This window comes from Trachinotus anak, unplaced genomic scaffold (genome assembly GCF_046630095.1).
Source record: "Trachinotus anak isolate AG129_WGS33_773 ecotype Australia unplaced genomic scaffold, CSIRO_AGI_Tana_v1 ptg000012l, whole genome shotgun sequence".
Taxonomy (NCBI): domain Eukaryota; kingdom Metazoa; phylum Chordata; class Actinopteri; order Carangiformes; family Carangidae; genus Trachinotus; species Trachinotus anak.
This window is the reverse complement of record NW_027273863.1, coordinates 7830656-7854993: the sequence shown is the minus strand read 5'-3', so window position 1 is coordinate 7854993 and position 24338 is coordinate 7830656. Positions and strand designations below refer to the sequence as shown.

Here is a 24338-nt window from a genome sequence, read left to right as displayed (position 1 = left end):
CAAACATTCCAATCCATGTCCCAATGAGGGTTCAATACACAAACACTTCCGAGAAATCGAACTGTAACACAAACAATAAAGAAATTAAAAACCGAAACACAAACGTTTTTATTCCGACACAACTTGAAGTGAAATGATCCATTAATAAAAAAAACTAAAAAAATAAATAATTATTACTATCAAATGATGGTAATGGTATTATAAGTAGAAGTAGAAATCATTTTTATATCATTAACACCTGCACACTGACTTAGCGGCTCTCAACGCTTCTGATTCGTCAATTAAACTAACGTGAGCGCGCACGCAGGTTACGCGCAGCACGCAGGCGCGCCTCACACACCGGCGCTTTCAAATTGTTTGTATTAGCATCAGATTAGCATCATCCCTGACAAGCACCGCCAGGTTCCCGGGATTCATCTCTCAGGTTGTCAAAGTAGCCGATGGCGTCGCATTACCTAAGTTTAGACCGCTCTCCAAACGCGCAGTCCTGAACAGTGATGAACAAGAGGAGCCACAATGGCAGAGGTAAAGTTTAAAGAGTTTTCTGAGTAATTGTTTGGCCGGAGGACCGTTAGAGGATAGCTAAATTTAGCCTCGTTACCGTGCCCTGTGCTAGCGAAAACACCCCATGTTTAATAGATGGTGTTTCGGATTTGTTTTTCTTGTTCTGTGCAATTAAATGATATGACTTGATGTTAGTTATCCCCTCTCTTACTTTGCATATTAAAGGTTCTATTCACTCAAGTACACATTTCTATATACCTGTAGTATCTGGCCATGCAGATGTCGTTGTCCAGGCTTTTAACCTCAGTACAATGGATGCATTTTATTTGTTTATTTATTTACTTATTTTTGTGGTGCTCACAGCATTGGAAAAGTACGCCTTAAATTCAGCAGCAGCATCTTTTGAGTGAGACAATGTACCTGCTATTCTGGAAAACACAACTGCCTAATTGGCAGAAGTCAACAACTTGTTCTCAAGTTTCTAATCTGTTTAATGTTTTTCCTTGTTTGATGATTATTTGTATGATTTATAAATTGTCAGAAAAATACCAATTGCAATTCCTTGGGAAGTCCTTGCATTCACTTGTCTTATTTTGTCTTCCAAATTGTAGCAGGACTAAGGAAATACATTTATGACCTGGAATGACAGGATTTTCTCAGTTTTCATTGAAAAAACTGAAAGCAATTAATTGGTCATCAAAATATTCTGTCTACCAACTTATCAATGAAAGATGTATTAGTTTTATGGAAAGAGATGCTCTAGAGACAAATTCCATTAATTTGTCTGTTGTATTGGGGTGAAAGCAGGATGTGATATCAAATCTGCATAAGTAGATACCACTAGGAAGTGAATCAGAAAATGTTTTTTGTAATTTTGGTAAGTCCACCTTTAAATTATGTTGTTTGACTGCCACAAAACGTACCCATCTTAGGCAAAATGTCTGTGAAATTTCTAAATTTCTATTAATTTAATGATTTATGATTTTTATGGAGGGGCCAATCAACTTCAAAGCTCTGAGGGCAAAGTTTCAAGAAGAGGCCCTTCTGGCTGAATGTAAAACTGGACGACCAGCTGTTGCAGAGAAACCTAAACACCTCCCACCTCCTGGAGGTCACTGCAGCTCCGTGGTTAGCAGTATTAGTATTGCTGTCGAGAACAAGACACCAGTGGTTCCCCGTGTCATCTTCAGAGATGGGCTGCGGGCATCTGGAGGCAAGCGACCAATTTCCTTTCCACCACAATTTCAGCAGACGTCCCCCTCATCCCGGCCTGCTAACGGAGACAGCACAACAAGGCAGTCCCTCAAAGAGCGACACATGCCTCTGGTGCTTCCTGTCCTGCCTGTAAAAGAGCAGAAGATAGAAACACCAGTCAGAATGGAGCACAAACTGGAACCAGAGCCAGGAAAAGAAGTCCTGCCACAAACAAAAATCAAGAAGAAGGGTTTGCTGCTTCCTTTCAAGTCTGCCAAAGCATCAAAAGTCAGTGCAGACATTGGAGAGGAGCCCACTTATGCTGATTTGACCACGAGACCTTCTAGTGCTCCCGGCGAGTTACCCTCAGTGGAAAAACAAACCACAGAAGATGGAGTTTCACTCCAAAGTGACCAATCAACTGCTGAGTGCCCTCTCTCAAGCCCAGATATACCGATCACCCCTCCTTCTGCAGAGACAAGTGTTGACTCCGACAGCAGATTCATTAGCACCTTGGAGAGGGCCAAGAAAAAGTTCTCACGCCGGCAGATGTTGATATCCACAAAACCCAAGAGCTTGCGTTCCCCTGACCACACCTCAAGAGACAAGACGTTCCCATCGCCACCAAAGAACACTGCAAGTGTTGAGTCTGACCTCCCCATGCCCCCACCAGTCTGTCTGCCACACCTGGCTTGTATTTCAGCCCGGCCTTTCTTCAAAGCTAACAGCTCTGCACATAGTAAGTTATATTAAAAGATCAACATTTTTGTCCACATCAAAAAAATTTATCATCTTATACTGTCAATTCAGACAAGTGTTTTATATATATATATATATATATATATATATATATATATATATTTGCGATAATGTTTTTCCTGATGCCTAGAGTCTGCATTGGCTAAGCAGTTTGGCAGAGATCAAGCTGAACTTCCCTCTGTGAGGACTGGTGAACCTCATCCACCATCAGCTCCTCCAAAGAAACCTCTACCTGACCTACGGTCGCTGGGGCCACTGCCAGCAAAGCCCCCCAGACCTCCATTAGTAGATCTCAGCCGTTACCATCTACCCACAGTCCATGGTACTGTATGTGAACTTGCCTTCTTTTTTATTCCTTTTCCATTTCTCTAGTTTTGCTTTATTTCACCTTTGCTTCTCCCCTTCTGTGGCCACAGAAAGAATATAAAGGCAAAACGTTGTATTTTACTTGGACATCAATGACTGTGTTTTAGCCATACTGCAGTTTACATTATTTTTATTTGTGGTACGGATGAACATCTGTTCCAGTGCAGATTTTTGTTTCTTTTTATAGAGGTGTCACCAGGCCTTAGCCAAGCACCAACCGAAGAGCCAGAGTCTGAACCCCCATCCATTTCCAACCCTGCGCTGGACGCTCCAGAGTTTCCAGAGTTTGAGAATTCAGAGATGGAAACAGCAGAGGGAGAACCTGTTGATATTGCTGCACTAGAATTGGAGGCTTTAGACTTTGTCAGCACTGACCTTCCTGTACCAGTTGACTTTGAAGTCACAGATTTTGAGGCTTCCCAACCTGATTTGTCAGTGTGTGATCCTGCAGATCCCAGTGTGAGCTGTGTCATCCAAGATCTGAACCTTGGCATTCAAAACATAATACCCTTTGATCCAACCAGCTTCCCTGAACCAATAAACCTTTCAGAGTTCCCAGAGCCTGCTGCACCAGAGCAATGGTCTCAGACTGAGGAGGCGATCATAGATGCACTCTCTAACTCTCGAGCTGATGAGACTGATCCTGGAGCTGCTGAGTGCCGCTCTTTCCCAGAGGAAACAGAGCTTAATAACCAGGCAGAATTGAATGGTGGCATTCAGCCACATCCAAGGTGAGTTTTGTTGTAGCAAGAACCACCACAGTTGTTTTGTTTTTTCACATCACAAATTTTATCGATTTCCTCCCGTCTAGTGTGTATCAACAGGACAGTTACTATGAAACGTGTGATAATGTGTACGAGGATGTTGAAAACATCAACAAATTCATCTTGGGCCAGAACTCTCGCAAACGTAAAGCTGGTCTGAAGAGTAAGAATGTTTTCTTAACACACTGTTTTATTCTCATGATGTGACCCCTGGCAGACATTCATTCTTTCCACTTGACTCCTGTGTTCATTTTTTTTTTTTTTTTTTTTTTTTACAGATCCATATGCTGACAACCACCCTATGGTAACTCCTATTTAAATCTAATTGAGTTTATAATCATCTTGGTGAATAATAAGAAAACAGTTAGGATGAATTCTGTGCAGTGAATGAATAATGTGCTTCACTCTTTTAATGATCATCTGTGGGAAATTAAAAATCATCTGTGTTTATTTCAAGAAGGAGGAGGCGTGTAACATATGGCCACGGAATCCATGGTATGTCTTTTTGTTGTTGTTTTTTTTTTTTTTTTTTTTTTTTTTTTTTCTTCTGTGTTTTATCACAGACATTGATTTTTGCCAGATGGAAGACAGTCATTGATTTTCTCTCACTGTGGTAATCAAACTGCAGGGGCAGTGTATCAGGAGAACTTGCTCATGGAGCCCATAATCATGTCCACAGGTATGTTAGACACATCACCCGTCACTCACTGATGTGATTAAAAACAAGCTGGTCATATACCCGATCCCTAAGTTTTCTCCTTGAAATTTGTTTTTGTTATTTCTTATTCAGTTATTTTGTTACTAGCATAGGTAAATCTCATCTTTATGGAAAAGAAGTGCTGCTTTTTTTTTTTTTTTTTTTTTTTTTTTTTGCCACTGAAGAGTCCATTTTGTTTTCAGTAAAGAACGCCAAAGCCCCAACACTGCTGACTATAAAGAGCAGAAGAAGAGGGACAAGCAGCGACTGGAGAAGGAGAAAAAGGAGCAAAAAGAAAGGGAGAAGAAGGAAAATGAAATGAAAAAGAAGTTCAAAGTATGTTAGCCCATCATATTACCTTGAGGTTAATAATTTCTTGTAGTGGAGCTGTATTTTCTCTAGTCTGCTTTTGTCATGGTATCACAATGAAGCTCAATAAACATTCAGTAAACAGCTCGAGGCTGTAATTTACTAGTCAGAATTGTGCAAAATGAACTGCTTAGCTGTTCTGAAAACAATGTAAACACAGCCTCTCCTTAATTAAAAAATTAAATTAAATTACATTTTACTGTCTAGGTGACTGGCGATGAGGAGCCCATGTACCACGCCAAGGTGATGGTGGCCAGTAAAGTCCGCAAGAATGACCTGCCTGTGAAGAGTGGGGACACGGTCAGCATCATCCGCACTACCAACTGCCCCAAAGGCAAATGGTTGGCTCGAGACACTAACCACAAATGTGAGTTTAGACACAGTGTATTGTTTTATTTTCATGTTATCACTCCCTAAAAAGCACTTTACATTTTCAGTAAATATCAGGATTTGACAAAAAAAAAGAAAATGTTGTATTGGTTGTTGAAATGAAGCCATTTCACATAATTATATTACTCTCCTGTTTACACAGTTACACAGTGTTATTAGCACCTCTATGTTTACTGCTCTGCTTTTGCTATTTGCAGATGGTTATATCTCAGTCATGAATGTGGAGCTAAATATCAAAGAGATGCTGGAACTTGGCAAGAAGGCCCAGGCAGCAGGACGAGGAGGAAACCTGGAGGGAGATACCATCAGCATAGGGAGCAGGTACTGAGTAACTCGCTGATAAACTTCTTTGATTTCTTAATTAAAAAAAGATTTGCAACGACCCTTTGCTTGCCAATCTATCAGTGTGTCATGATAAGTGATTCAAAGCTTTGTTTTGCAGATCCTCCAGCCACCCTATACTAACAAGCAGCTGTAAGTGTCACTAGGCTCTGCACAAAGGGTGGTTGCACTGTCACCTCTAAACTTTGCATTAGTTACCTCAACATTTCAAAAAGCACTACAGCCTAATTAAGACAGTACAAAGAACTTGATTGGTTGATATAATGCATGGACTTGTTGACTGACGGAGAACACTGGAAACCAGCCCAAAGGCCTGGTCTGAATAACTTTACTAGTTGTCATCTGCTTGACAAGCAATATGTTATTGTATGATTGTAAAGGAATTCCATGTAGGCTGAGGGTTTTGGCTCCTACGCTGCCAAACCTCTATCATCAGCAAGCACACTGCACTTAATCGAACTAATTTGTTTTTCCCACAGTCACAGATGACAGTGAGGAGTGGGCCTGTGAAGATGAGACTCTCTCACCCTCCAATGAAAGCCAGTAAGACTGACACGTTTTTACTGTCCTTTACTGTGTTCAACATTGCTTTTAGATAAGTGCCATTTCTTAGAATAATGACAAAAACCATAAACCACATAACAGTTGTTTACAGTCTTTCCCTCTGAAGGATGATTGAATTTATGTGGTACACAGTATATGCAATTAATTTCCTTCTCTTCTGTTTGTATAGTTGCTTTCCTCAGCAGACTTCCATGTCTGAGTTATGTAAGTACATTTTTTTTTATCTTTTTTTTTTTTTTTATCTCTTTTTAAGTAAAGGCATGAGAACAGGAGACCCCACCCCCATCTCCCCCCGGCCTTCTGGTTTAAAAGGAAATGCAAACTCTGCCTCTGGTTACTTTATGTTCTGCATTGACATATGGCAGACAGTAACATGCCTTTGATGTGCACTTTTACCATGCCATTTCCTCCCTCCCTCCTTCCTCTGTCTTATTGCCCTTGCATAACTCGCCCCCAACCCCTCCTCATCCACCCACCTCTGCCCTTCATGTGTTCGCTTTGACAGCTTGTGGCCATGTCAGCGCCCAGCACACTCTGAGCGATGCCAACCTGGAGGACCTGCACACACAGTAAGTCTCAACACAGGTGTCAAAGCAGATACCTTGGCAGGTTTCTCTTGTAAGACCGTAAGTACATAAATCTTTCTACATCCACCTCTTTTCTAGACTCTTAGTGTGAACATGGGATGCTTGTGCATACTTTTGTAATTCTTCATAAGTAACAAAATGTGGAGAACTAAAGAAATAGAAAACAGGATTTTAACATTTTATACAGGGGTCTTTGAAGAAAGCAAAGCTATTTGGACTCCAGTGTTTTAGGGAGTGCTTCATGATTACAGTAGAGGCCAAAGACAGATAGTTTGTGGAGTTACAACTAACTCTAACACACTAACAAAAATTCCAAAGATCTCCAGTTCACTATCACTTAGAATGAAGAAAAGCAGCAAATTAGCACTAGTGAGAAGCTGAAACAAGCAAAAGTTTTGCATGACAAATTACTGATAAATGATTAGTTGCAGATCAGTTTTATATTTGATTGTCTAGTAGATGTATCAAGTCATTTCAGCAAAAGAAAAGTCAGAAGTCAGTATTTGACCAACACCAAACAGTCCAGAGTCCAATTCCATCCACTTGTCATTAATGTAATCCAAAAGTGTTGGAGAGTTTTTTTTATATTCCATCCAATATTGTATGTATGAAATAATTTTGAAATGGGATATGATAGTCATGGCTTAAAATAACACACTTGCTGCCTTGTTTTGGACTTAAAGCACCCAATTTATCTCTATAACGCAATACAATTGCAATAAATACAATAGGAAGACTAGAAAAAATGATCTATCATCTAAAGTTTCTATCACAGAGCTTTGACTTTGGAACTGAATATCTATTTAAAGAAAGGGGGAAAAAAACGATAAAATTTGGCGATAGTGTCCCCCTGCAGGTCTTATGGGCTTCAGTAATATAGTGATATTTAGCACGAGACATTCATATCGGCTCAAGCTCCAATAAAAAAAAATGAGCTTACTTGGGTATTTTCCAAGGAAAACAAAAACAGACGAGTTAGGTAAACAGAGCAGCATCAGGCATTAGTAAAGGGCAATGATGCATCTCTCTCCTTGCCCTCTTAAAAAGATCGGTTAGCTAAACTCTCTTTTCTTTTGCTAGCCAACTATACTTAGTTAGCTAAACACTGAAGTACAGTCAGCCATAAAGTGTTTAGCCTGATGCTGCTCTGTTTACCTAACTCGTCTGTTTTTGTTTTCCTTGGAAAATACCCAAGTAAGCTCTTTTTTTTTTTTTTTTATTGGAGCTTGAGCCGATATGAATGTCTCGTTTGACTACTGGTGCACACTTCACTGCGGTAACACACTGGAAGGCTGCTTCTCTTACATCCAGTACAATACAACAAAAGTGCAGCCTCAAAAATACATTGACACCGGAATCAGCTCCTCTTGGAAACAAACGCTGATCATAATAAACTTTGTAAATGTATTATATATTTCAGGGTCAGTGTACTGGATTGTACGGGTGTCCCTCACCCACCCCCTGTAGGCCATTGAAAAGAATGAAACATAGTAGTTATGGTAGTAAAATGAGTCCTAACAGTTTCTTGTCTTGAATCTTTTAGGACCAGACATGAAGCTCTGCAGAAACTAGCCATCTTCTTTCAACACAGCAAAGATGAACTTGTTGACGTTGCTGATGGTGAAGGAGCAACACCCACAAAGTACAGAATTCTCCTTTGCATAACATGACACATTAGTTTTTTGGAAGTTTTGTAATCTTATTTTGTTGCACCAATGTCTTCCTGTTTAAAAACCCTGTTAATGATAGAAAAATTGTTTCTTTTTTTCTTTTATCCATTCTGTCCTGTTTAAAGTGCTGAGCCGCCAAGTAAGTTTACAGAGTTTAGTTGTTTCCATGACTGTACTGTTGTCACCACTTCCATCACACTCACTGATACTGGTGACGCTAAGATGAGAGCACTTGCAAGTCACTTTACAGTCTAAACACTGGTTGGTGTCTGGTCTGTCATGGAAAATAACTTGTGAGGAGCATTTATCTTTTTCAAGTAACTTGGAGATAGAGTGTTGGTGTTGGACATTTTGCAGAGACAGCAGTACAAAGCTAATGTCATCTTTGTATCTTCTTGTCTTTATCCAGGCTTCTTGCATGCTGTTGAAGAGCCTCCATATCCGTAAGTGTTGAGTTTCCCCTCTAATCAGCAAGTGAAGCTTGGTTCTGCTTGATCTTTATTTGTATTAGCAGAGTACTGTCAGGGTTTGCCAAAGAAGCACACACAGTACCTCAGGTGCTTTGGCATCCCCCTCATGAGCTGTGATGTTCTATTCTGTTTTGTATCACAGTGAACAAGAGGTCGACTTCACAGAGCTGGCGCTCCTTCCTCCCCCACCACTGTATGCTGACACTTTCTGATTACCACATCAGCTAAAGCCGGGAATGTCGGTGTGGAAAAACCTCCACTGTACAGTTAACCCATGGGATTTCATACCATGAGGAAGATCTGCCATTGAGACTTCTTTGTCAAGTATTAGAAAATGTTTTCTTGACCCTCTACAGTGGACCAACGAAAACATGATCATGAATGAAGAATGGAGCTGCTTATGCGACTGTATTATAGTCCTGATTTCACTGTTTTTGTTTATTTTTTCGTGCATATCGGTGCATTTTCACTTTGTGTTCTGCACTTTTTCCTTTCTCTGAAGTTGCCGTTAAAAAGAGCAAATGGTGCACAAATAAAATAACTGCACTTCATCATTGTTCACTTGTAATAGCTTATGTTTATGTTTGTGAATATGTTTTTTGCATTTAGATTTTCTCTGGTTTGCTTGTAACATCTAATAAATATTTGCCATTGATTTATGTTTTGATGAATTTTTTTTGACATTGCTTGCATTCTCCTGACTGAAACACACTGCTTAAGTTACTACCAACTTACTGTATATAGTGTAACTCATGAAGACTGAAACTACAAACCCATAGACTCCCTCCTTTCTAATGCAGTTTCTTTTCATGAACAGTACCAGAGTCTTCCATATGTTTTATTGCTTAAAATTTATCTTATGGAAGTTCAATATAGTGCTCAGGGTTTCCATTTATCATAGTGTATATCAGACTGGGAAAGTCTGAATAATCTGGGAATTTTTACTTACTCATTTTCATGTGTTCTGTTTTTCCCAGGAAAAGACTAGACTGTTTAACTTGTTCCATTTCCAATGAAAAACAACACTAGCTCACGTAGTAAAAAAAAAAAAATCATGAAAAACAGAACCCTAAATATGTAAAACATACAAATTTTACTCCAGACCATGGAAAAATCCCTCTCACAGTTAAGTGGCTCATTTTGTGCTTTGTGGAATCCCCCTTGTTATTGCAGCTCTGTTGTAGTGTTTTATCACTGAGAGGTGAGTGTGGGAATCAGCCTGTGTGAAGGAGCTTGCATATGGCATTAATTGAAAGGGGAGGGTCTGGAGGAGGGGCTTTCTTGGAAGGCTGTCACAGGACACCCACTACCCCCTTGGAAAGGAGTAAAGGATGGTTAGAAGTAAGAAGAAGGCGAGGAGCGATTGTAGTTAGAGAGACAGTGACTAGATTCAGAAGGAGCCTATCTTCTCCATAGACTTGCATGAGTACTCCTCCTTAGGATTCATGTAGAATCGCTGACAATCGCTTGAATAATATAAAGTAAAACATAAAGTAACGCTGCACTGCGATTTGCTTGTAGCAACATTTCTAGTTCCTTCACATTTGAAACATACAAACTGTTTTAAATGCAACGCTGTTTGATATATGAGAAAACGATGGCAGCCGAGGCGAGGAACGGCGGGAGTTCGCTGAACAACAATAACTGCAAAGACCACCGCAGGAGAAAGTTACTGGTCGGGATGGATCTCTTCTGCTTGTTTCTAGGTAAGTGTCCCGCTATAAAGTCAGAAAGAAGTTAGAAACATGTGTGACATTACTACTTCTCTACCCTTCAATCGTCCTCTTGTTTCATTGAACATTGTTAACGTATGCAGGACCTGCGGTGTGTTCAGGATGACTGACACTAACTTACTTTTTTGTTCTTCAGCGTATGTTGTCCTCATCTACCAGGTTTCCTACACATGTGCCTTGATATTCATTTGTGACATTTAAATGCTGTATTATATGATAATAATACTTACATTTAGAGGGAAATCCTTTTTTCCACCGATGCTGCCCTGACAGGTTAACCTTAAGTTGGCGAAATGTCCTCTGAATAGAACAAGTCATACGAAATATCACTTACTTACATTAATTAAACTTAATTGAAACTGTTAGTAAGAAATTGGAAAAACGAATTTAAAGTTAGCTATCATATTTAAACACCTTTGTCAGCCAAATATGAAACGGTTTAGCCTCAGCAGCTCCACAAGCGGCGTTACTACAGCAACAAGTGATGTCGCAGTGGTAACTGTTAGCTAGCTAGCACGTTTAGCTGTTATAACTGTACAGCTACATATTTTCCAGAAATCGCTTTAGCTTAGCAAGTGGATCTGTTTTCCCTGAAAATAAAAGTGCTGGCAAAGGGGAAACTAATTAATAAATGGAGGGATACATTTCTTTGGTCTCCACCCACACCTGTACTGTTACCTCTGCTTTTGCTCATTATATTTTCCAGAATGGCTCACATTCCACACCAGGAATGCTTCTGATCCCAACATCTGGCATAACATATATATGTGTGTGTGTGTGTGGAGTAATTAAGGGAAGTGGTGAAAAGGTCAGGCTTGTGTGTTTGTGTGTGTGAGTGCATGTTCAGCAGCGCAGGTCCTGTGATGTTCAACAGCCGCAGACATTGGGTGAAGGTTGTTATTGCAGGTGAAACTTTTTCTTACACTGTTTGAAGTTTGAACCCGAGTCCTTCAAAGGGTTAGCCGCTCTCCTTTGGGCTTAAACCTTTGACTTTTCACTAATTTCACTCATTTGTTTTCCTCTCTGATATAAGAATGTGTCCAATGTGCTGTTCTGTAGTGTAAAGTCATGACGGCAAAACAGCAAAGGACTGTTCAACTATGAAATAAGAACTAAAGCATGGGAAAAGCAGCAGTCCAGCTTTTGTTAAAATATTCCATGAAAGGTCTATAGTATAAACAGTCATTTTCTGACAAGCTATATTTAGTTTCAGTCTAGTTTTTGCCACTGTGGAGGGTAAATCCCCCTGATTTGCTCTGGATGTACATACCTTCCCACAGAGAAGCTTGTCAACAAACCAGAAGTGTTTTTCTGTCAAAAGACATGGTTTAAAGGGAACGACCACAGGGAGGAAATGGTGGGCCAGCTCTGGTAAGCACCACTCCTCCACTCACTGATTGCAGTGCTCGTATCGCTGCATGCAGGGATATCTCCCTCCCATCTCTCTTGTGCACATGAACCGTCTCCGGTCGCTGTGATCCCAGTAGACCACCAGTGCCAGTAAAGATAACATTAGTCAGTAGGCCGGAGGTCCACGTCACCCTGATTCAGAGGTAACTGGAACTAAATCCTAATGAATGATGCTGAAGAAAGCAGAGGGCTATTATTTATTTGTTTAATTATTTATTTGTTTGTTTGTTTTTTTTTTGCTTCAGCCTCTGGCAAGGTGATCAGGTTCAGTTTGCAGTAAGCCGTAGCAGGTGGCTTTCATGTTTTCCAGTTAATCGTGTTATAATGTTTCTGTGTGCCTTTGTCCTCGTTCAGCAGTAAATAGAAGGTGGTTAATCGCCCACACTTGAGCCTGTGTTTTTCAGTTTTATGAAAACAGATCATGGTGACCCAGGAAATCAGGGAAACGATGTTGAAAGTTCAGGTAACTTGTGTTTTTAGGGCTTGGTTCCCTTTGTGTGGGTGGTATTTCCTGGCTAGTCGTAATTTGAAATCTCAGTGACAAACATCTCAAACTCTCATCAAGTAAAACTGAAAATGAAACATTTCGTTCAACTGACCCTCTAAAAATAATAAACATTAGCTTGAGCTCAAGAAAAAAACAAGTGCAAACCAGTTATACAGCAATTATTGGCCTCAAGTTAGTTTTTTAGGTGATGAGAGTTAAATCACAGACAATTTAAAATGACACTGGGGCATCGCTGAAAGGCCCCAATTCAAGACAGTTCCACTCAATTAAAGATTGTACTGTATTAAATTTGTCATATTATACAAGTAATCAAACATAACAATTAGGACGTGGGATTTATATGTGATTTATCACATGTAAGACAGAGACATACAAATATACTGTATCTGCTTTTCAATTTATTTGAAGGTTTAACTTGAGTGAAGTTAAGATGAATTATTCAGGCTAATATTTTCTTCTTAGCTCAACAGGTGTATACATACATGGTATATCCATGTATGTACATAGATCCCCCATGTTGTATAAATGTCTGTATGCTGCATGTGTTGTATTGCTGTTCATGGTTTATGTAAATGTTTGAATCATTTGTGAAACTGTATTGTCTGCATACTTTTTCTGTGTTTGTCTGTTTATGTGTTTAATGGGGTTGTGGGAATTAAAGAGGAGCAGATACCTACATTTAGAATGTGAACCGTAAACCCCTTTATGTGTAATACCTACTCCTCTGAAGAAATAGGCATAATCAATGAAAACATAAGCAGCAGTTTTAGCTGCTAGCAATTCAATGCTAACACGATTGTTTTTAACTAAGCAGGCAGACCAGGTTTCCCTTCCACAGTGGAGCTATGAAAGTTTTGCAGCAGGACAGACAGACAGACAGACAGACAGACAGACAGACAGGGAGCAGGTTGTGTGGGGGCCGCTGCGAGTAAAAACAACTGCATCTGTGTATACACCACAACTACCTCAGACATGTATACATTTCTACGCCAGACAGTGAGAGATCCCTGCAAGTGGAAAATGTGCGTCTGTTTATTTTAACAGTCACACTTGGTGTTTTGGTGAATGCCTCCAAAATATGGTGGGGCTTTAGTTCAGCGTGAGGCTTATACATTGATTCTAGTTTCCACAAACTGCAGCTACACGGAGCTGCCAGGGCTGAGCTGGGAGAAAAGCAAACCGGACAGGCGTAGGAAATTCTAACCAGTGTGCTCTTAATATTTCTTGAGCATATTTTGATGTGAGACGACGCTCAGTAATGTGCTGAAAAAGTCATCATCATTATTCATTTACTTTGTTTGCTTATTTTCAGTTAGGGCTCCCCTGTTGATTATTAAGCAAACTGCTTTAGGGCGAAAACCGAGCAGAGGACACCTGATGTTTACATTAGGAAAAAAAAAAAATCTCTCCAACCATTTTGTTTGTTTCTGTTGTCTTTGGGTTGATGTTGAGCTAATGTAAAAGACATACCCGTGCTTGCTGACTGGTGTTGTTGTTGGCAGGACCAGGACACTATCCCCCTCCTCCTCTGCCCCCCAGCCAGCTCTTAGTAGCGGGAAGGGAGGAAGAGGGTAGGAGGGGGAAATCCCAAGATGCCGTACGTAGTGCTGATGCTGCACTGTTTAGATGGATGGAAGGGGTCAGAGGACTGAACAGAGAAGAAAAATCCAGCTGAATGTCTGGAAGACAGGACCTGACAGTGTCTCATTGTGTTTTTTCCGTCTTTCCAATCAGCTGTTGGAGACACTTGACCTTGTGTAGATTCCTTTATAAAGTCAAGACACTTTATTTTATCAATCCATTCGCCACTTCTCTGTCTCTTTCTATCAGTCTCTGCCCTCTGCCTCTGGCCTTGTGGCCCATATCAGGTCTGTGAATGTGTTCAGAGGCGTTCACAGGGGTCAGGACTCTGGGGTTTACAAGTTTCACATCCAGCACTTTCAGCCCTGTGTGCTTTTTTTCCCCTGACTGCTTTATATCAGCATTTATATGTCCCAGTGAATGTGTATTGGTAAGGCCTGTGTTGTTCTGTTCATGGCCAGGCTAAGTAAACTCAAGGATCAGACAGTGAGGCTTTAAAGTACAGTATATTTTTACTGTTACAGAACTCTGAGACGTATCACCCCGGTCTCTCTTTTGCTACCAGACTTGCTTCAGTGCCGTTTGTAGCTCCGTCCAGGTATTTGTTTTGAGAAGGAGAATGAAAAAGCGAAAGTTAATAATCTGAATCCTGCTGAATGTGGAGGGAAGGCTGGTGTTCTGGAGTTCCCATCAAGCAGCAGAGCCCTGTCTGTAACCTGAGCTCAACCCAGCTGGACCTTCAAAGGCCAGTCAGCTGTGTGTTTTTGTGTGAGTATGTGTGAGTTAGTGTGTGTGTGTGTGTGTGTGTGTGTGTGTGTGTTTGTGGATGCAAAGGGTTGAGGGGCTCAGCAGCAACTGAAGTCTGTGTTGACATTTGGCTTGAGAAATCATGCCCCCCCCCCCCCCACCACCACCACCACCACCATCCTGCCTTCAGCAGCTCTCAGCACTGACCTCTACACCCCAGTGCTTTTTAGCTTTTTGACACGGAGAGACAGTGGGAGAGAGTGTGTGAGAGAGAGTGCTGGTGTTTGATTTTCTTTGTATCGGCAGATCGCAGAATTATTCAAAGAGTGACTTGAAAGCTCCAGCATCTGTTAAATGCCGCTTTGAAGTGATTTGAAAGTGTGTTTTCCAAATTTGAGGCATCTCCTGGGTACCATGTCCACACTCAAATTTCAAAGTCCTCCATTGAAGCCTTTAGTACATGGAGAAAATAAGCTGTCCTTTTTGGCTTGCATCTGAGTTACACCCACTCTATGCTTGTTGTCAGGAGATAAATAAGATCCTTTTGCCACTTTAAGCACACAGAAACACACTAAATTGATCAGACGCAGACACCCCCCAAGGCATCTTAAAGTGGGCCTTTTTAAGTGCACTTGAAAGCCTCTGCGGGAAGGGAAGGAAGACCCTGATAGTGTTTGTGTGTTTTTCTTGTTGGTTGGCAGCAATGGTCTCTCTTATGAGCATGACACATCCAACCCTTTTAGCCCTAACACAGTGTGTTTGAGAGCAGTTGATGCTATTCTAAAAAAGGATCACTTAAGTCAAAAACAATGGTGTAGCTTTGATTTTAGCATTTATATCCGCCAATTTTATTTTGTTTCGTTTAATCAGTGTCAGGTCAGAAAACAGGAAGAGATTCATTACTTAAATTCCTGTCTGCTGGGAGTTTTTAATCTGTTTGTCTGACTGTCAGAGATTTCTGTCTGTCTGTGCCTTTGTGTGCTTTTCTTCCTGTTGATAATGTCTATTGATGCAGCGGTTCACTGTTTTGGTTTTTAAGAGCTGTCTGACCCGCGCTCATGTGTCTGTCCAACCATGCAGTGTTGCTTGTAGCTGTGTTGTTGCACAAATCTCCCTTCCCACCTTACCAGAGAGGATTCTTCTGCAACGACAACAGCATCAGGCTTCCTTATAAGAGCAGCACAGTGTCCACCACCGTGCTCACAGCCGTGGGCGTCACTGTGCCCATGGCCTCAGTAAGTCCTGGTTTGGTGCAGCAAGAGAACTAGAGAGCATATGCTGGGACACTCTCAGTTGATCCATTGGTTGGCTTGAGTTACCTAAAATGACACGATTGGAACGACAGGCTCTGACTCACACTCAGTGGTGCATCAATGTTGTACCTCATTAGCTGTAAATCATGTATGCTGTACATAACTGCCAACCATTTTCCAACACATGTCATTGTGAGCTTTCAGAATGATTTTCTATCCTTCGGACAGCCATTGGTTTCCAGAATATTGTCAGAATATTGATTAATTGTCAAAGTAACAAAAAGAGACTTTTGGAGCACGCTGTTGGTCAGCTGACTAAAATTTTATTTTTATTTTTAGGTTCCCTCTACTTACAAATGTCTTTCACTTGTCATTGTCATTCTGTAGTTAAATTAATGGAAACCAATGCAGCCTGAAGAGATAGACTGGTATAAAATATATGGTGTTGTTTGGAGGATGGTCAGCAGTACAGTAAAGCATACATGATTAGTAGTTCACAGGCTGAAAGTCCAGGCCTTTAATACATCCAAACATGTGCTCAGAAATCCCCATTAAAACTGAATATTGAGCAAAGCTGGAGTCATTATTTCTTCATTAGTCACAGATAACAGCCACAGAATGAATTGAGCCAGTCCCAGATGTTCCCTTGTTACCTCTTGCTTGTACCTGCGACCTCTGTAATTTGCGTATCATTAACCCAGCGCCTCCATCTCTCTCTCTCTCTCTCTCTCTCTCTCTCTCTCCCTCACCCACCCCCACCCCCTTTCTTACTCTCTGTGCCGCTCACTGCTTCTTCACACTAGCCGGCCTGCCTTTCTTGGTCATTGAGACCAGTGCTGTTCAGCCTTACCGTAGAGGGTTTTACTGCGATGATGAGTCCATCAAGTACCCAGCCAAAAATGGAGACACCATTAGCGACGGTGTGCTTAGCGCTGCTGGCATTCTTATCACCATCCTCTCTGTAAGTCACCTCACTTTGATCACTAATGTCATCATCACCTCTTGTGTTTCAGCAGCCTTCACCATTACTAGCAGCACCTTAACACACCTTAAACTAGAAGTTGACCACATCATTTCTCATCCTGAGTGCACAGTCTATTCTAGTAGTTCTCATAAACTTTCAAACGGGTTCTAATTTGTTTATGATCATTGCAACATCTCTAACAAGGGAGATATTTTACAAATGTGCAATAAGGGCAATGACTTAGAGATTTTTAAACTGTTGAATCAATTACAGGTGCAACATGTGTTCATGTTCCTCTCAAACCAAACCATGTACATTCCCACTGCACTTATGTTCAGAGAAATACACTTCTGCACGCTCCATCAGAGGGATTTATCTGACAGTTGACTCACTGTGGGTATAAACAGAGATTATCCTACATGATTACTGAAACAACACCTCTCCATACCTGTGCTATCAGCCTCTCTGATTGGTTTCAGCACATGCTAGATAACAACCAGTCAACAGCATTTGTTCAAGGCTTTCTTTTCAGGGGCTTAAGATGACTCAGCTGATAAAGTCACTTGAGAAAGTGAGGTGTTAAATTGTTTCTCTGTCTCAGATCTCCTGGGAGAAAACAGTGAGGATGAGTCCAAAATCTGCACTGAACAGTTATCCCAACATCCTGTAATTCAAAATCCTTTTTCTTCACCCCATCTACACCAGATGTTTTTCTGCCGTGGTTTTCTAATATGCTTCCATTTTCACCTATGCACCTGTGTACTGCAGCCTCGCAACAGCTCATACTCCACTCAGGTTTTAACGGAGATAACTGCGATTTTTACCCCCTTGTGCAAGATTGTTTTTTGGCCTGTAAGGTTTCTCAAAACACTTCTGAGCACTCAGCAGTACTGTGGCTCAATACATTCAGTGTAGACATTGATGGAAGACTACAGCTTCTGTTGTGCTGCTGACGAGGTGTTGTACCAAGTGTAGACAAGACAAAGTATAAGAGCAGTATCCATTGCAGATGTCCCCTTTGCATCTCTACTAAAATAGTTTAGCAAAATATAACAAAACAAAACCCTACATTGTGACATCAATGACCAAATCTAGCCATATATACTCATAATACACAGAACACAAAAAGAAAAGAAAAGAAAAGGAAAAAAGGAGAGAAACTGCAATATTATTGCAGCAGTCTTAGATGGTAAGTTATCAAATTGCAAATTATCCCAAATTCACTCATCTCATAAAATCATGGGTGAGGCCTCACACATGCCTGACTCAATCTTGTAAATTGACCATTGGACTGCAACTACACAACTTGGCAGCCACCTAGTGAACCTATAGAAATCACCCTGAAAGCCATAGCAACCAACTGGCTATCACAAATGTAGTAGTAACTAACTAGAAACACTTTAGAAACCTAACTAGCTATCACACTGGAGTCTCTCATAACACCTTAGCAACTATTAAGCAATGTGCCAAACACCAAACATTTAGCAACGTCTCACTCTCAACAGGTATCAACACATTAGCTACCACATTGGAAATGCCAGTTATTGGGAATGTGCTAGCCGTGGACAAGCAAAACTAATTTCCCTGACATGCAGTGGTCACCCTTAAATCCTTCAGAAACTTTCTAGTTGGTCTATGGTGTTACTCAGCACTGCCATAGCATGTGCAGTTGTGACCTGGCAGATCCTCGGTGGGATGGTGCCTTGCCTCATGGCATGGCTTCTTCATCAGCTCTCCCTTCTCCTGGAGAGCAGACTACTCTACAGGCTTAGGGCCACAGGGGTTTTCATGGTGAGAAGGAGTCCTGGCCCCGTGTAATTATGGTTGACGCAATGGTTGTTCGGTTAAATACTGTAATTGGTGGGGTGGAATTGTGGTGAAGGGCCCAAACAAGACAGCTTTGCCAGATATCTAATTTTCCCCTGGCAAAACGTGACTTTGTAATCTACCCCCACCCCCCCACAGAGCGTTCTGCCAAGCTTTGTGTTTTCTGAACCAGAAAACAACAACATTAGGTCATGTAGTGCTTCATTTCCCCCTGAATAGAGCTGAGAAACACAAGAGGCCACATCCTTTATAATTTATGCATATTTTTTTTTAGAAGGAGGGAAAACACCATGGTGTCGTTTTTGAAATACAAGACATTTGACATAAGCCACAAATCAGCATCTAGCACCATTATTATCTCTGAGGTTTCAGTGTAACAGCAACATATCCTACAATGCCAATTCATTTATTCATTCACATCGTTAAATCTTTCACACAAGGGGAACCAGATCTGTTTTCTCCCCCTTCCCTCTCTCCCATGAAAGCAACTGGCCTGTGTTGAGCTGGCTCTAAAGGCCTAGATGGTGGAAACAACATACTCTATCAGCTTGTTAAATCTCCTGAAGGGCTATCCCTCTGCAGAGAGTGTTTCCAAGAATGAGACTTATTCCTGCGCCCCTTGCAAGAATGTCTGATGAAACCAAGATACTAACATGAAAACAGCCAGACATCCCTTGTGAAATCGGAGACATTTCAGAGAGACAGCCGGAGCAGTGAAAAACAAACGTGCCCCCGACGTGCGCCTGGTGGAGTCTGGCCACCAAAATCAGACACGTCGCCTAGCTCAGCGTTTCTGCTGATTAGAACCAGCGGTGCCTCCCCCGCTCCCTCACTCCCTTCTCCTCCTGCTTCAGTCCTCATTCCTCCTCTCACCTTCCTCTTCCTTCCCTTTTCTCCTCCTTGTTCGCACTCCTCTTGTCCTTTTTTGTACACTCTTTATGCTTTCTATCCTCCCTTCCTGTCACTGTGCCTTTCATCCCTCCATTTTCTCCCTTTCTCACTCCTCTCCACTACTTTCATTTGTGAGAGGCTGGAAGACAACAGGGGAGAAGAGAGGGGGTTGGGAAGGCGTATTTGAGCTTGAACAGCTGTTGTGAGTTATGGCTATCCACCTCCTCCTTAGTGCGCCTTACCCGTCAATCGTCGGTTTTAGACGGTGGTTTATTTACACATTTTCACAAAACTAGACATGGCGGACAGTTTGGGTTGCCTCCCACGTTGCCTCACTGTTTTCTCTCAGAAGTAGAATGGCACAAGTAAACACGTTTAACTATAAAGTAACCCTCTTCCAACCACTTCAGAGGAAATCACAGCATTCCATTGTAGCTTTCATAATAACATTTTGATCATGAAAAAAGTTATTTTTGTCATATATCTATAACTTATATTCTGTACTCTGAACATCAGAGCCCAGTATGTCCTGGTTCCATCTCCACAGACTTTGATGCACATTTCCAATAAGTCCATAAGAACTTAGTGCTATCCTTCTTGTTTAAAGGTTTGTTCATGAACACTATTAATCCAGTAATGCTGCAGTCTTTGCTCGAAGGAATTACCTCAAGCAAAAACCTGCATTCATTATTAGCTATGTCCTAACATTAAAAAAAGGGAATGAGAGGAAAAATCTGAAATTATAAAAATGTTTATATATTTTATTCAGATAATGAGTAACAAACAGTCAGTTGGATGTTAAATTACGTGTGAAATAGGAGCACTCCACTTAACTAGCAAAAGGAATTCCTCTGTCCAAGTTTCAAAGTGCTGTTCCATTACTCGTAAAGTATTTTGGCCCTCCTGCACTCACACATTTTCACTGAGCACTCAGGAGATTGGAAATAAGTACTTAGGAATTAGGGACTGGGACCACGTCGAAATCATGATTTTCACTGACATCACCGCCTCTTCTGTTCCTTCAGATCATCATCGGCGAAAGCTACAGGATCTACTTTCTGAACGAGGGATCCAAGTCTTTTGTAGGGAACCCCTACATTTCTGCTCTCTACAAGCAGGTTGGAGTCTTCATCTTTGGCTGTGCCATCAGTCAGTCCTTCACTGACATTGCCAAAGTGTCAGTGGGCCGTATGCGCCCACACTTCCTTGATGTGTGCAAACCTGACTTCTCCACTATCAACTGCTCCCTGGGCTACATCACTGACTACCAGTGTCAGGGACCAGAGAGCAAAGTTCAAGAGGCCAGGTATTGTAACAGATTTAAAAGTATAACATTGATTTAAATGTATTGTTTACAGATTGTAAGGTGTAGTAAAAATGTTGATTGTCCTCTGTCCCTCAGGAAGTCCTTCTTCTCTGGACATGCATCATTCTCAATGTACACCATGCTTTATCTGGTGGTGAGTTACTGAATTGTTTTAACATGCATACATGCACATACCCTGAATACACACTATATAAACGCACAATTCTGTCTCTTTTGCAGTTTTATCTGCAGTCTCGTTTCACCTGGCACGGAGCCCGCCTGCTGCGCCCTCTGACCCAGTTCACTCTCATCATGATGTCTTTCTACACCGGCTTGTCCCGGGTCTCTGATCACAAGCACCACCCGACTGATGTCCTGGCGGGCTTTGTACAGGGGGCCCTGGTGGCGTACTGCATAGTGAGTAGTTCCATTGTGTTTTATTTTTTTAACATTACTATATCAGATTAGATTTAAGAATTGGCGAGGCCATAAAAATGTATCTAATTTTCATGTTATTTTTCACTTTCCAGTTAAATAATAATAATCATGATTCTGCCTTCATTTATGTAGCCTTTTTCCAACAACAGGGTACAAATTTCTTCACAAACAGAAAAGCAGGACTGTAAAAGACAAACAAAAAAAAAAAAACAGATTTCATAGCAGTATCCTAAAATCAATTCTAATATCCAATACATGGATTGGTGTCTATATGGTCAGTCTTTCTTGTTCACATTAAAACATTGTGGTAATAATCACTGTTAAGACAGGAATGAGCATTACCATACACCTAAGGCAAACAAAAGGTTACAGTAATGACTATGTGAGGAAATAAAGTCAAAATGAAAGTAGTTTTTCGTTGTAAAAATTGGACTGAAACATTAATTGTATGTGATCCACGAGCCTGAAAGTAAGGTCAGGGTGCACTGAGATTTTTGGCAAAGGCAATGAAGCAGGCAAAATCACATAAAAGGTTGCTCTGTACTGTAGATTTGTCTTGATTCAACTGAGAAAGTTTCTAAATTAACATTGTCATGTCAGCTATTTGAATTACACAGGTAAACAGGTGGATACAATTGGTTGTTATTAGCATAATAATAAAAGGAGAGACTGCGTTTGCAATTTATAATGGAGAGAGGCTGCATGTAAATGGAAAACAGAAGGGCACCTAATACAGAACCTTGAGGGACTCCATTGTGTATCAGTTGATGAAAGGGAGTGAAAATACAAACAGAAAACTGTCAGAAAGAAAAAGGAGAAAAAGGAATATGATGATTAAGATGCTTAAGGATGTTTTTCTTTCTATCCCTTCCATAGGTATTCTTTGTGTCAGACTTGTTCAAGCCCAAAGGTAGACGTTCTACCTTATTGCCAACTCCGGTGAAGAAAGACCTTGTTCCTCCAGCAGACATTAGAGAGCGAAGCAATCATCTCATCATGGCATAGAGAAGACTGCAAACTGACTGTATATAATCCTGACCTGTGCCATTCAAATCACTACTATAGCCACTGGTCAATACTGGATAAAATAAACTCCACCAATCTGGATAATACAGACAAATATGGAATCTTGAACATCTCAAAGGACGAGAGGAGGCTACGGAAAAACAGTCAAGCAAGTTATGCTCTCTCAATGGAAAGTTTCATCTTTTCCCTCAGTCTCACAGACATCTTAATGTGGAAAAGAGAGAGAACCAGGGATGTTTGTCCCTCTTCTCCTGTTGTGAAAGAGATCTGCCTCATAGACTCTTCTCTGTCAAGGCCTTTCCATGGACTAAAGTCTGAAATGAAATAAAACAGAGAAATGGCAGCTGTAAACAAAGCTCTGTGTAGCTTCTGTGCCTTCTTCCCTCAGCTGTATCCAGCATGGGAGCTATACTCATATTCCTGCCACTCGCTCACTGTGTGACTCATGCAAACAAACCATGAAAAGAAAAAAAAAAAAAAAAACAAATTCCTTGATTTCGGGAAGGATTGTGTTTTAGTGTGGTTTTGTTACAAACATAAGCATTGTATGTATGTGTGATTTATAGCACTATTTTAGCTAAACTCAGTACTGTTTGTCACCACTTGAATGATCCTGAAGTGAAGCTTTTGGAAAGCTTTGTAAGCTTTTATTACGTCCATAATGTCGTGTTCCTTAGAAGGTGCACATGAGTTACAGTAGGTGGAAAGTACAGTGAGGGCGTATGTGTTGGATGTGGGCCTCTTTCTGCTGGCTAGGACGAGCCCCCACTGAGCCATTTAATGAAATGACTGTCTGTTATATGTACCAGACGGGTGCCCACAAGTGTTAGGTCACAGTGTGTGAGAGTGTGTGAGCGTCTGGTGTGTCCCTTGCATATGCTCATGTATATGTCTGTGTGTGTGTGCGTGTGCGTGTGTGTGTTTGGGTGAGGCCTTTCTGTGTGTGTGCCAGTGTGTCTTAATGTCATGTCTATATATTTCAGTGTTTATAGCCTACAAGTGTGTCTCTCTCCAGCCAGAGAACAGGCACCTGCTCCAACAGCCACATGTAACTTGAGACTGGAACACTGTGGAAAAAAGCATCATATACAGTACACGTATTTTACTGCTACTAATCAAAGTGATTATTCACATCACTGAGACATCCTGTGATATACTGTATGCTGTACAGACATTTATTCAATGCAAGACAGGGACAACAGCAGTGGTTAGGTACAGTCTCACAATTTAGCAAAACAGTGAAAAAAAAGAAAGAAACGACTTATTTTGGCACATTGTAACTGCGTAATATCTCATAAAGTCTTGTGAAGTAATACAACAGGGCTGGCAATGAGGCTGTATATTATAATAATAGACGAAAATCATTACATTGAATTTTAAAGTAATAATCATGCTAATATTTTTGCATGATATTGATGTAATTAACTTTTTAGCAAAAATAATAATAATACTTTAAAACCACTGACTCTGACTAAAGCAGCATCTTTAAGTCACTGAGACAAACTTTGATCTGACGCTTATACAGAAACTAGTCCTGTTCTCTTTTCATACATATCTTGAAAATCTACTATATACAGCATCAGAAAACTCTGCATGCTGTCATACATTGTACAGTACTGTATTGTGTGTATATATACAGTGTATCTTTTGAAGAAACACCCACTATGACTTAGTGTCGAGACCTGTGTAAATGTAAAACATGCTGCTTTAAAGAGGCAAAGCTTGGCAGATGTCATCCAGTAATGTTGACAACTTGTGAATATTATGTTTTCTAAAAAAAAAAAAAAACTAAAGAAAAACAAAGCTCTCATAATAGACAGCTTCAGTACATTTTTATTGAAAATGCCTTTCAGTATTTTTGTAATGTTGTGAAATTTTGTACAATGAAACTGTAAGACGTATCAATGATAAAGTGTCTTTAATAAAACACAAAAGATCAAGAACATTTTATTGTGATGTTTATTTTATTCTTTGTGTC

At 40.7% G+C, this 24338-nt stretch overlaps 2 protein-coding genes and 1 long non-coding RNA gene across 7 annotated transcripts; 2 read left to right on the top strand and 1 right to left on the bottom strand.

Annotated features, from left to right (window-relative positions):
- The first annotated feature begins 124 nt into the window (after window positions 1-124).
- LOC139629218 (titin) lies at window positions 125-9331 on the top strand. Of its 3 annotated transcripts, XM_071491716.1 has the most exons (19): window positions 125-525; window positions 1498-2437; window positions 2588-2779; window positions 3011-3554; window positions 3635-3750; window positions 3866-3891; window positions 4045-4082; window positions 4216-4266; window positions 4488-4620; window positions 4861-5020; window positions 5241-5364; window positions 5486-5517; window positions 5865-5928; window positions 6119-6153; window positions 6455-6518; window positions 8080-8178; window positions 8332-8345; window positions 8616-8649; window positions 8819-9331. In XM_071491716.1, the coding sequence occupies exons 1-19, from the start codon at window positions 517-519 to the stop codon at window positions 8886-8888; spliced, it is 2745 nt and encodes a 914-aa protein (XP_071347817.1). In that variant the 5' UTR covers window positions 125-516; the 3' UTR covers window positions 8889-9331. The 3 variants fall into 3 exon arrangements, with proteins under 3 accessions (XP_071347817.1, XP_071347820.1, XP_071347818.1); XM_071491719.1 differs by lacking the exon at window positions 8332-8345; XM_071491717.1 differs by lacking the exon at window positions 125-525 and having other exon boundaries at window positions 1492-2437.
- LOC139629223 (uncharacterized) lies at window positions 1694-10892 on the bottom strand. Its single transcript, XR_011692925.1, has 3 exons — window positions 10824-10892; window positions 10640-10709; window positions 1694-1846 (listed from the first exon to the last, which is right to left on the bottom strand). It is a non-coding gene; the product is annotated as an uncharacterized lncRNA (long non-coding RNA).
- LOC139629222 (phospholipid phosphatase 3-like) lies at window positions 9480-24305 on the top strand. 3 transcript variants are annotated; one of them, XM_071491728.1, is made up of 6 exons: window positions 9480-10382; window positions 16712-16869; window positions 20616-20896; window positions 20993-21050; window positions 21137-21313; window positions 22211-24305. In XM_071491728.1, the coding sequence occupies exons 1-6, from the start codon at window positions 10244-10246 to the stop codon at window positions 22337-22339; spliced, it is 942 nt and encodes a 313-aa protein (XP_071347829.1). In that variant the 5' UTR covers window positions 9480-10243; the 3' UTR covers window positions 22340-24305. The 3 variants fall into 3 exon arrangements, with proteins under 3 accessions (XP_071347829.1, XP_071347830.1, XP_071347831.1); XM_071491729.1 differs by lacking the exon at window positions 16712-16869 and adding an exon at window positions 15736-15890; XM_071491730.1 differs by lacking the exons at window positions 9480-10382; window positions 16712-16869 and adding exons at window positions 11191-11315; window positions 15736-15890.
- Window positions 24306-24338: the final 33 nt, after the last annotated feature.

What these genes read in the sequence shown, in the direction of transcription:
- LOC139629222 (XM_071491728.1), top strand. Translation starts at nt 10,244, where the DNA reads ATGCAACGCTGTTTGATATATGAGAAAACGATGGCAGCCGAGGCGAGG. An exon ending in ACACCATGCTTTATCTGGTG is followed by an intron (nt 21,051 to 21,136) that starts GTGAGTTACTGA and finishes TCTCTTTTGCAG; the next exon opens with TTTTATCTGCAGTCTCGTTT. An exon ending in CCCTGGTGGCGTACTGCATA is followed by an intron (nt 21,314 to 22,210) that starts GTGAGTAGTTCC and finishes TCCCTTCCATAG; the next exon opens with GTATTCTTTGTGTCAGACTT.
- LOC139629218 (XM_071491716.1), top strand. An exon ending in ATGCTGACAACCACCCTATG is followed by an intron (nt 3,892 to 4,044) that starts GTAACTCCTATT and finishes GTTTATTTCAAG; the next exon opens with AAGGAGGAGGCGTGTAACAT. An exon ending in GACTTCCATGTCTGAGTTAT is followed by an intron (nt 6,154 to 6,454) that starts GTAAGTACATTT and finishes TCGCTTTGACAG; the next exon opens with CTTGTGGCCATGTCAGCGCC.